Source organism: Centruroides sculpturatus, unplaced genomic scaffold, assembly GCF_000671375.1.
Source record: "Centruroides sculpturatus isolate CEXI.00-Female unplaced genomic scaffold, Cexi_2.0 scaffold822, whole genome shotgun sequence".
Classification (NCBI taxonomy): Eukaryota; Metazoa; Arthropoda; class Arachnida; order Scorpiones; family Buthidae; genus Centruroides; species Centruroides sculpturatus.
In genome coordinates this window covers 173750-186787 of record NW_019385103.1, presented here as the reverse complement: position 1 = coordinate 186787, position 13038 = coordinate 173750, and the positions used below count along the sequence as shown (strand labels likewise).

Genomic DNA, 13038 nt, shown 5'->3' with positions numbered 1-13038 from the left:
TGAAATTTCATGTGTCCTATCATTTGTGCATGATGCAAATTTCAATAACTTACAATGTTTATATTATCGCCTATTGTTTTATTTACAGAACAGCGTTATTGTCTAGATCTGAAATAAAGCTTTCTAGACTTTGCAACAGGGTCAGACAGAAAGAAAAATTTTATGTTAGTTCTAAAATGCAAGAGATTCTTACATTAATCTTTTTTCACGTTAATAAAAATGTTTACTTTGTATAATTACAGTAAAAATACTTTTATATTTGCATTTATTAAGCAAAACTTGTCCAAATAAACATACACTTAAACCCAGAACATAACATCTCATTGTTTATATGAAAGCGGTGTACTCAAAACCTTTCTGAATCTTTCATTATTACATTTCAAAAAATAAAGTATTTAATATAAAATATACTCTAAGAATGTGCAAACAGAAAGTTTTTTTCATGGATGTAAGTTTCTTTACAAAGAATGTTAACATTTCGTAGATAAATAGAAAAAATATAGAAAAATAACTGACTTAAATTTTCTGAGTTGTGATAAAAGTTCATTAGACTATTATTATGTTTTCAATCAAATTCATGTTCGACTTGAAAGTAAATACGACATTGAATATTAGAGTTTGAAAATTATAAACAGTTAAACCTAGATTTTCGAACATAATTCGTACGTAACAGTTGTTCTGAAAACTGAATAAAGATCGTAAAACGCCAAGTGTAATTTGTGACACTTATTTGTGTTTCAGAAACAAAATAATATAAAAGTAGTTTTAAAAAATATATAAACAGATGGCAACACAAAATTTTAAATGTTATTCGGGAACATTCAGCAACTTGTTGCTGGTTTATTATACATAATAAAGTTTTATTAATTTGTCTTAAACTTCTTGAAAGACGAATTCTTGATAGGCAATTATATTATAAAAATGTCAATTAATGGGGTTTTTATTAATTTCATTTAGATTCAACTGTTGCATGTACTGATAAACGGAAGTAACAACTTTCCCACAAGTATATTTGAATTTAATTTACATATACGTCACAGATGATTCTTGCCCTTACATCTAATAACGTGGGTGATCTGAGCGTCTTTCTCTTCTGAATCAGTAAACCACTCACTGATTGGTCAGGCAATCGAGTTTTTTAGCATATTTGGGAAGATGACAATCTTTCTCTCTGTAATATGTCGTCATGCGTAAAGCTTGTTCATCAACCCAGTTACGGTATGACAATTGGAGCAAATATAAGCTCGAATTTGTGTTACTGATTCAACGTGTTCAGAAAGTGAAATGTTCGAAAACCGAGTGTGTAATATCATTAAAAACATTTCTGATCATATACACAGAAAAAAATACTTTTATACCCGCAGATAATCATTACTAGAGTAATTGCTGTACGTTATTATTTTTTCAAAAATTATTTTGAACTTACATTATGAAATTTGCTAACATCATTTGCTAGAAGATTTACCATTTGTCCGACATTTGACTTCTCTAGGCAGAAAGGATTCAGTCTAATTGCCTGCATTAAAAATTTTTATAAAAATTGATAAATTTTCGCAAAAAATTATATTATGTTTTGTTGAAAAATAGTAATAGTTATAGTAATTTAATTAGTATAAAAATAGTTATAGTAATTTCATTAAAAGAAATAGATCAAATTATTCACCAGAAATATATGGGACCAGAACAGTGTGAAATTAAGGAATTTTTTAATTGCTGGTAACAAGGTAATTTCAATAGCACATAAACGAATTGTAAAGCATAGATATAACTATAAGTAATGTTGCAAACAGAAGTTGATCTACTAGTTAAACTATCCAGTTCACAGCTGTTGCTGTTGTTTACTGATATGAACCTACAAGGTACCAGCTTAATTTTGTCAAAAATTGAAGTAAACATGAAAAATTTACCCAGGTACTGTACAGTATAATTGTACGAAAATTTCAGAAAATTTTGTTTTTTTATTTATACTTTAATTTTTATAACAGACTAAACTATTTTCTGCAGTTTTAAGATGACAAAACTATAAAACTTTCTAAGTCCGAGTGTTTACGCATGGCTTGATATTATGCTATTTTTTATGGAAAAAAAAGTGTTCACTTTCAGTCAGAAGTGCAGCTTAAAGCAGTAGGATGTTTATACGTTAGGGCAATAGTTTAGGTAATACCCGAGAGTGAGATAAGTTTCAGATTACTGGACACGTGACACCAGCCAACCATTGGATTGCTACGATCTACTGCGTACGTATTTCGAATTACACAAACCTAAATCTTTTAAGAGCTACTGTAATCATTACTGCATTTAAAATATATTTTGTTTTAGTTAACATGTCATTATAAATATTATTTAAAATATATGATACTAAGAAACTGACACTATATAATTCAATACCGAATTATTTGTTCTACAAAATGTATTAAATTTTTTAACCTCATTTTAAACCAGTATATGTTCAAGGCGCACTGTTGATGATGATGATTGTTTTTCCGATCTATTATCAGGGTATATTGCTTCATTCTAAACATCTTGTAGTTGTAGTCTGCGATACACACATTCTTTGCATGTTGTGTTTTACTGTCGAATCTAGTTCCAGTATTCATATTTCAAACGATTCCTTTATTAATATGTTTTGTGCTAAACTTTACTTTTAAAAACTGGATTCACCAATTTTCTTCTGAGAAAATAAATTAGTAAGTGTTGTACATATCAATTGTCGATGACATTATAGCAAAAAATATTTACAAATGTAACATAACTTTAACGCTAACAAGATCAAGGCAATATTTTTCATAGCCCATGGTAAGAACGCACTGTACAAAGTGTTGGCTCAGCACTGGCCAAGCGGTTCTATTCACTGAATACTGGGAGTTTGGTCATGGGTATGCACCTCATCAAGACAGACTGGCCACTTGAAGTTTGCCTCGTTTTTTCCATGTCCTTAACGGCTGAAGAGGAGCTAGTTTGCCTCAAGAAGACTTCCCACAAGGTATTTAGAAGCTGATTGCCCAAGTGATGCATTGCCATAGCATGACAAACAAAAAACATGAGGTGTTTCATTATCAAGATGGAAAATTGCAACATTAATTAAATGTATTAGCAAATCAATTATCTAGAAATAATTGTAGATCATAAATTATTCTTCTTCGAAATATTAAGTACATGGCTCATAGTACAATGTTTTGGCCAGGCATGCAAAAAATACATGAAGACTAAGTAAAAAAATGCTGGAGATACTATACGGTTCTGTCTTTTTCCCCATACTTTCACACTGTTCTGCATATTAGTTTTGATATACAGAACAACTTTACCAAATATCGCTTTAACTTGGCCAAGGCAGACTGGAACTCTTTCAATATCCACAACAAAACGTTCTACTACAAGTTCCATGATAACATGAACAATGATGAAGCAGCTGTGGCTATTGAAATGAATTTTAATACTATACTGGACGCTTGAAACCTGGGCACACCCAAAAAATGCGAGTATAAAGAACCCATCCCGTGGTGAAACAATCAACCATCACCGATCAGAGAAAAAAACAAGCTCAGGAAAAATATCAAAAATGCTACCAAGAGCCAAACAGAATATAGCTAAATAAAGAATTCCTCGAGCATTAAAAACTTTAAAAATCGACGATCAAAGAGGGAAACATAATTCATGGAAAACATTCTGCAGCAAGGCTTCCAAAATCCAGGGGATTTTGGAAACATCACAAATCTATCTAAGAACAAATTCAAAACAAGTACACCAGTCTGCATGGTTCTTACCAGGAACCAATATACTCACGATTTACCTACTACCAGAAAACTCAATTCAACAAACTTCGCGACGAAGACAAAAACAAAAGATGACAAGTAGCATAGGCGCATCAGATTATCGATGAACAAACCATGCACGACTAGGGACGATCCACCATTTACCAACATAGAGATCATTAACAACATAAAACAGCTAAATACGAAAAAAAAAACCTAAGTGTTGATAACATAAGATCGGACTTAGTTCACCATCTGAAACAACTACCTCTCAATTCTCTCGAACATTTACAACTGCTTTTTAAATATAGTATCTTTCCTAACTCTTAGAAAATTGCTAAGCTAATAACTATCCAGTAGCGTAGCGTAGGAGGCGGCAAAATTTCATAATAAATAATAATAATATCTTGTAAAAATTTTGAACCATTTTATTTCATATTTTCGTCCACCTACGATTCGGACCGATTGAAATAAGCACGGAATAGTGTTACCATCCGACTCGCCGTCCGGGGATAACGTGCGCAACCTGTCAACCTTTTTTTTTGCTCGTACGATTCATTCGTAATCATATACACCTCCAATATCCAATAGAGCTAGGTCATTTGCGTCACTCTTACCCAAGTCTTCCTAGTCGCTGACTGTAACTGATTTTGATTCTTCGCATTGCAAAATAATATACGCATTCGTCAGGAACTTCTGTTCGAACAAACCTCACCTGCCGTCCGGGTCAGCGATTTTAAAAAGTGGCAACACTAGTACGGAGTTTTTCATTACTTGTTCTGTGACGAAACTGAATTTTAGTCTTTTAAATTGAGATACCTAAATAAGGGGCGGCGAAATTTTTCTCTGCCCCGGGCGGCTGACACTCACGCTACGCCACTGTAACTATCAGTAAGTCTGAAAACACAGACAATGTAAGGCCCTCTTACCAGTAATGGAAAAAACTTGGAGACACTGCGAACTAAAAGGCTCAACTGGCACCTTAAAGCCAACAAAAACTGACTAACAAGCAATTTTGATTCAGTAAACAAAAAACCACAATGGACACATAATAAAATTTCTTAAAGACAAGGTATCTTTATACCTGAAAAATAGTCACTATGTATTGGACCTGAATCTAGACATCAGCAAGGCATTTGACTCGACTTGATGGCCAGTTGTACTCCTCCACTGTGCAACTTAGCATGTCCAGCCAATATATACAACATTTTTAAAAATTACTTATCTAACAGGAAAGACGTTTTTCAATCAGGCAATAATCACTATAAGCAGGAAATCACCAGGCACTGTCCGCAAGGCTGTGGGTGTGGCAAGCTCCTATGGAACATCATATTTGACCTGTTGGTCATTCAGAACTTTGTACCAGACAACACCATTACATATGCAGACGACGTCTTCATCCTCATAAAAACCAATTCTCGCGCGGAATTTGAGCTTAGGGGCAACGAGATTATCAATAACATCGAAAATTTAGGGTTAAGCATATGTTTCATTTCAACCCTAACAAGTCACAAGATTATTTACCAGACCGGGGCAAGAAACACCTATATAAAAGAGTCCCTACCAATAAAATGGGAGTAAATACAATTAAGATATTGAAAAAGCTCAAATATCTTGGAATTATTGTCGACCACAAGCTTCTGTAGACTTTGAATATATATAAAACAATACTGAGAAAATATTTTAAAATTTAGCTTGCTTCGCTAAAAATAACTGGGGCTTCAATTCAGTTCCCATAGCCACCATATATGACGTGGTCTATGTATCAATAATTACTTATGCCAGCAACACGTGGGCAGATACAGTTAAAAAATCACATATACCAAGGATGTTGATCTCTATTTAAAAGAGAGCGCTGCTGCATATCGCCAAAGGCTATCGTACATGCCCCACCTCCAGTCTGCAAATTATTACTAAGAAAGCCGTTATTTCATACTCATAGAAAATAATGCAAAAATTTAGAAAATACTCGGGGGGAACATCGTCATCAATTCTGAAACTCTCCATGCCAATGACATAAAGAAACCAACAGAATATAGGTTTACCATCAAACTTTATTGTCTCCCATAGACCAGGATTAACTCTAAGGTTCACACGAAAATAAGCATCTACACTGACAGATTTAAGCTAGGCTCTGGAGTCGGCTGCTGTTTTGCTGTTTACATAACCACACCGAAGTCCAAAGTAGCAGATACAGACTCCACCCATACTGCTCTGTTTTTATAGCAGAGTTACTGACCATACTCAAGGCATTACAATGGAGTAACAACATGCTGAACAATACCCAGTAATTTATTTACAATCAGTGTGCATAGGCATCACAGCTAATTCAGAATCCAGGCCATCACCCATAGCAAACGATATCATCAAAGGGTTAAGCATGTTTTTAATAACAATCATAATCACCTGAGTTACAAATTTATCCATGCAGTAAAAGACTACATCAACAATAACTGGATTAACATTAGCCGCCATGTCGAACAGTTTTTGTCTGGACATGGTAGGCTTTACTCTTACCTTAAAGGTTTTAATTTACAGCAAACGAACCTCTGCTGATTTTGTAATATTCCAGATGGCGGCGAACATAATATCTTTCACTGTATTGGTTTAAAACTAGAAAGACATCAACTGAAAACAGCAGTGAAAGAAAATGATGCTACTTGTAATGATGCACATAAATATCTTCTCAAGAAACAAAACTACAACTATTTCAAAGATTTGATCATGAAGTACTTCACCATCAGCATAGTTCGTTTGAGCCAGTACCACTGGATCCTCCTCAGTGACAAGCTCACTCATATTGCGTGCTTACTGTAAACTGCCATCCGCATGTTCATATTGTATGTTCGTCTCATGCTCATTCTGTAATATGTGTCAGTTATTAGTATCTATCGCACAACAAACCAAACAAACAACGTATGTTTTATTCGGTATTTAAATGCATCAGTTTTATTTCGTGCTTAAGCTTGTTTACTCAACTCGCGAAAATACTATTGGCACAATGTATGAAAATGTTTATTAAACACCATGTATATAATGCCCTGTATTATATCTTACCGCCAATTATGCTCAGCAGTACTGGTATTGTATTATCGTATTATTCAGGCAGAATAAAAGTATTGCATGTATTGTATTATATTGCAGTACAGGTAGACGATATCGAGAAAACATACAATAGAAACTGATTAATAAGTGCTTAACAACATGCCCTGTTTGTTCTTCTTAGGGCTTACAAACCTACCTTCACTAGTATTTTACATCTCCTGGCAGCAAACAGCCTAGCACTCTAGAGACCAAATCACTGGCTCGAATACAACTTCTAGTACATAGCATACACGTTCCTGCTTTCAATGCACTATTGTATCATCCCATCCTGGAAGGAATCTATCATGTTTGTCAGACCACACTCCAATAGTGTATTTGTAGCCACTTCTTCCTAATCGGCTTTTTCATTATTCCAACATCAGTGTGTACATTGATTGATCCAACAGGACAACTAGACAAGTAGCGCTTTTGTAGTTTATAATAGGTATGAGAAGATTGAACACTCTTAGATCAATCTTCAACAAACAAGTATAGTACATCAAGCTGAACTGAGCGCATTGCTTAGTGCAGTAAACTGGTGTAACCATAATATCACATGCAAGAAGATGAACATGTAACTGACTTCTACATCTCCGCTATTATCTCAAAAAAATATATACAATATTTACCCTATCGCCAACCAAATAAGCTGGGCCATAGTAAATAGTATAAACGAATTTTCAGTGAACTGATTTAGAGGGCATGAAAGTGTCTTTATAACCAGAGAGCAGATACCCTTGCTAGGTAGGAAGCCTAAAATGGTTTAGGTGAACACATTTCTACCACTCTCACAAAAAATATTATCAAACTGGAGGTTTAAGTTTAATCAATATCTATGGCAGAAGTTTTTCGAGAAAATTGAAGACAGGAGTAGTCACTCGTCTCGTTTTCACTACTATCAAGAAAATTAATCATCTATCTAAAAACAATCTTATGCATGAGGAGGTACAGTTCAGCCATGCCCTGTCTTCACAGGGCATGGTGCCCTGTCTTCACAGGGCATGGCTGCTTTGCCAGCTATCTTGTACGCTTCCACATTCAACAAATAAATCGATGAGAGCTGTGTTGTGTGACTGATTATCCACTGCACTACATTTTTTGAACGTCCAAGTCTGGAGCGGGAACGCTTTGAACTGCATCTTATTGCAAGTGCACAAGGTATTGACTGGCCATGTGCGCCTTATAAAATGACTGGGAACGAAGACCTCTGATTAAAAAGTACTTTTGTAAGAATGGTAATAAGCTGCGACATAAGGCCGGCTAATACATATAATCGTAACATAAATTTTAAGTAATTTGTAATAACTGAAACATCAAGCAAATAGTGTTCGAATTCGAAACAACTTAACATCAAACATTTCTTCAAAAATTTTAAAACAGAATTAACATCAAGAAAAAAGCATGAATATAGTTAACGAATTTTTTACAAATTTATTCAATAAATTAAAAATTCCAATTATTAAAGCGATTTCTAACAGCATGGAGATACGCGATTACAAAAGGAATTGGGACGAATCCCTGTGCAGCAATACTGTGCAAAATTCAAAATATGCGCAGCAATACCGGGCAGTGTTAAATATTACATATTTATGTTATTGTATTAAATTTTGGAATAATTTATTGTTATTATAATAATTGGAATTTTTAATTTATTGTAAAATTTATTTTAAAAATTCGTTTTCAATATTCTTGTTTTTTTCTTGTTATTAATTCAATTTAAAAACTTTTGATGTAATGTTTGATGTTGGCCCAAATTCCTAAACTACATGACGAGAGCTGGTCAATACAGCTGAAAAACATTTAGGAAACTGATTTTACCACCCTAGAGTTAATGTGTTCTTTGTGTTTAATTTAAAACAGAAGCTGGGCTAGAATAGCTATTATATTAGGTATAATGCCATAAATTTACATATATTGCAGATAAGATTTTATAGGCCTATGTGTCATTTAATGTATCACTAATTGTTAATTCTATCTTCTTCTCCCAATTAGTACTATTATATAATTTCTGTAATGTACATAACCGGCATCTGTCATCATTTTAACCCTTAAATTATAATTGTATTATTCTCTTATATTATTTATGTGAATGTGTGGGCTATTTGTAATTTCGTTTATGTTTATTTACTTAAACTTTTGTGCTATTTAACCTTTGTAGTGCCCTATATAAGAGATATATTTAAAAAAGATTTTATAAAGGAGAAAAGTTAAGGTAACATAACTTCAGAGTATTACTGTAGTATGTGTCTAAACAACGAAACATACTACTGAATAAAAACTTAAACTAAAGCAATTTTTACTACAAAATATTAAAAATGCAAAGTAAAATGTCACTTCTTGACAAATTTTTGACAAGACTATGTCTTGTTTATAAAATCGCACTCCCTACTGTCTTACCAGCATAAAGATATGAAGGAGTACATGTCAGGAGTTGCAATTTGGCACAGAGTATTAGGCCCCAAAATCATGCAAGCATAATAAAAACAGACTAGTTGGTACTCGGGGGACCGAGAACCGAGTCAAAATAAAATACAAAATGGAAACACTCTCTACAAACAGGCAGTAGTGCGAGATTTGCGTATGTATTGCTCGTTGGGAAATTTGAAAAGCGAACGTTGCTAAATCGAATTTTGACAAAGAAATGTTTGAAAAACCCATTTACCTGTCCCTTGTTATTCCCCACATATTTCTGGTCGCCACGTGCTGACCTTAACCGATTCACTATAGATGCCTCGTTTCATCATCGGAACGTTTTTGAAACTAGCGTCGTTATAATTTTATATTAATTAAAACTAACTTCTGAAATGTAATTTGTTTTCTTTTTGCATTTATTAATATACAGTATATAGATTATATGAGCAAAATAATAAAATAATTTCTGACGAAACAATAGCCACGATTATTTTTTCAAAAAACGGGAAATTTTCGTTAGGTGTCAGCAAAAATTCAACCCGGAGTAACACACGTAACGGAGAGAAATTTCCAAATTGGATAGATTAATTTCACCGAAAATGCATCGTGGACGATCTTGTGGCCGTGGCCGGAGAAGTTTCAAAGATCGCGCTCAAAACCAGTGATACCAAAGAAGATTGGAGAATGAGACCAGTCATGAGCAGGGTTACCACTCCTTGGTTTTAAAACCCACATCTGAGTTTTTCGACTTTCTCTTGATTTTTTGGTTGTTTTTTTTCCTAATTTTTCCAAAATATAGGTTTTTTAACTATGATTTTACATATACAATAGATTCTGGATTATCCAACCTAAACGGGCGGGCAAAACGTCGGATAAGCAAAAATGTCAGATAATAGGGAAGAATTAAGAAAAAGTTCATTAAACATCAAACTACGTTATACTTTTAAAAGTTAAGCACCTAAACGTTATATTTTACAACAGATCAACAGAAAAAAAATCAATAGTCGGTAATGTTATACAGTCATTTCTAGTATAAACGTTGGTTATTTATACCATTCGGTGGTTCCATTTTTCATAGTAAATTATACAGAATCTGAGGATAGATGATTCTGTGTTTGCCGGTAACTCTTTGGCATCTACTTCACTATCATGGACTGATTGCATTCTCAGTGATCTAATTCGTAGTAACTGTCAGTAAGAAAAATGTCGTCATTGGAGAAATTGTCATTTTTTTCCAAAGGTTCTGAAGATAAATTCTCATAAGAAACAGGATAATGATATAAGCCATTCTATATTTATTGAAACAAAATTACTTAAATAATAAAAAAAATTTAGATTTTATAAACAAAAACGAAAAACGTGGTACTTTATTCTCTGAAACCTGAATCACGTGGAGTTAAAAACACTCAGATACACTTAAGCACCTGCTCAAAGAAAAACATCAAACCTCATCAAAGAAAAACACTCAGATACACTTAAGCACCTGCTCAAGCTATAAATTCATACCCCGCAATTATTTGCTATCGCGACACAAACAGCAACATCTTAACTCCAGCTACTTAAAAATTCAGATGGCTTACGTGTATTTTTAATTAATACAGCAATTTCAAAAACAATAGGGTTAATTTAACTATTGACTCATCAAAGAACAGGTTGCTTGCTAAACTAGCAATTAGTAGGAAAAATCTTAGATGTTCGCTGTATGAACCCAAACCTGAACTAATTAGAGATGCAGTACAAGGAGTTCGCGACCAAAAGTATAAGAATCGACAAGAAGAGCATAAAGATTGTGCAATACTGTTAATGGAAAAAGAAGAACAGAGTAGCTGTGAAATAACATTAACTACTGTGTAAATTAGGTAATAAATAATTTTTTAAATTTGTATTATGGTGTCTGTAATTATTACAGGATGAATGTATTATGATAAAGTATTTATAATTATATTTTTATCATTAATTTTTCTGGGTAAATAATCTAGGTTTTTTCCCATCCAGACCCAAGTTTTTTCATATGTCGCGAGTGGCAACCCTGGTCATGAGCATCGAAATGATCCCGCTTAGTAGTGAGTCTCCTAGACATAGTCTTGTCATAAATACGGCTTTGCCGTTTTACTTGTTTAAAATTACTTTGCATGACAAAAATAAAACTATCAATTTCTCGAAAATTCGCATTTAAAAACAATTTATATTTATAATGTTAATTTGTTTAAATAATGTAATACTGTATTCATAATATATTAAATTTGATACTTACTTTTCTATATATAACAGTGCAAAAAGCTATTTTTAATTTCATTCCATATAATTGTGAAATAAACATACAAGTATTAATTGTAAACAAATACATAAGAGTTATGCCAAAAAATCCTGCAACTATTAAATAAACATTATATTGATTCCATTCCACTCTGTTCTCAAAATAATGTATTGTGAATATTAATAAATATGCTTGGAGTCCAATTACTACTGTATGCTGTAAATATATATAAATATCAGTTCATTTTATTACTTTAATACATGATTTAGATATTTCAAATAAGTTCTCATATTACCTTGATAATTGCCAGTAAAAGTATTATTAGGTATTTCCATCCAACAAATCGTAATAAAGCTTTTAGTATGCTTGGATTTCTTTGCTTCAGTTCCTTATTCCATTCTCTGAAGAAATTGGAATAAATATAAATAATTATAACCAAAATTTCAATAAATATTTCCCAATTTATATATATTTTAATCATTCTAAGATGATTTTTTTTATATTTCTTTATATTTAATTCTTCAATGCTGGTGTTTCCTTTCAAAGTATCTCACAGATGCCATTGTTTCTTTTAAAATTCTGAAAAACTGAGGATTGCATCAAAAAACAATATTTATATGTTCAACTTTTTCATTTTTCTACAATTTAATACTTGTGTATTAGAAAATAGTCCTATTTATTTTAACATAATTTGATCTAAAACGCAGCAAAATAACTATATCAAATTTCAACTGGCTAAAAAAAATTCTAGTTTTCGCAGATTGATATCTTGTTTCATTGTACTTTCAGTGGTATGTGTTATCTTCAAAGATAAAAATAATAAAAATTTAATTAATAACTTTTCCTTCAGAAAGTGAATTCCCTCTTCCCATTATGAATATTAATAAACTTAGTTGTTATATGACTGTAAACAAATGCTTTGTTTGGAAATGAATCAAATGTCAATGTTATTGTTTTATTTTAATTGAAAGAGTGTTGAGTTCAGAATATAATAATTAACTTTCTTCGATTGAGCATAAGATATAGCCATTAAGCAGCATTCAGTAGCATTCACGCAAGCCTCGTATATAAACAAAATTTTATATCGCACAAATGTCATACCACTATAATTTAATTATTAAATTATGAACTTCAATTTTAGTAATCGTAGTAAAAGAAATAAGGGTTAATGTTACGTATGGTTCCAAAATGGCCGGGCTTCCGACTGTTCCAAGGTCTATATAAAAAGATCAGGACACGCGTGATCTACTTCTTGATCTGCCATTTTGGGGTTTTTTGAGTCGCGTGTTTTAAGCAAACTTTTACGAGCAGTCAGTTCTATACGACATTAATTAAACTAAAATTACATAAATCCTGTAATTTCCAGTCAAAAATATAATAATAATTTCGGATGATTATGCAACCCCAATTTTATGTAACGTTTTCATCAAATAGTTTAAAAGAAACAAGCATCCTTATCTTTTGCTGTCATGATTGAAATTAATTAAATAGGTACTAAAACTGATGCAATTACGTATATACCACTTCGTAAAG

The 13038-nt window shown here is 32.5% G+C and overlaps 1 protein-coding gene across 1 annotated transcript in view; it reads right to left on the bottom strand.

Moving 5' to 3' along the window:
* Positions 1-1503: 1503 nt before the first annotated feature.
* LOC111634724 (metal resistance protein YCF1-like) overlaps positions 1504-13038 on the bottom strand; it is a 29001-nt gene continuing 17466 nt past the window's right edge. Inside the window, exons 3-5 of the mRNA XM_023379562.1 lie at positions 11801-11906; positions 11594-11721; positions 1504-1516 (exon numbers count right to left, since the gene is read on the bottom strand). Of these exons, the coding sequence (XP_023235330.1) occupies positions 1504-1516; positions 11594-11721; positions 11801-11906 (247 nt within the window). The remainder of the gene's footprint in view (positions 1517-11593; positions 11722-11800; positions 11907-13038) is intronic.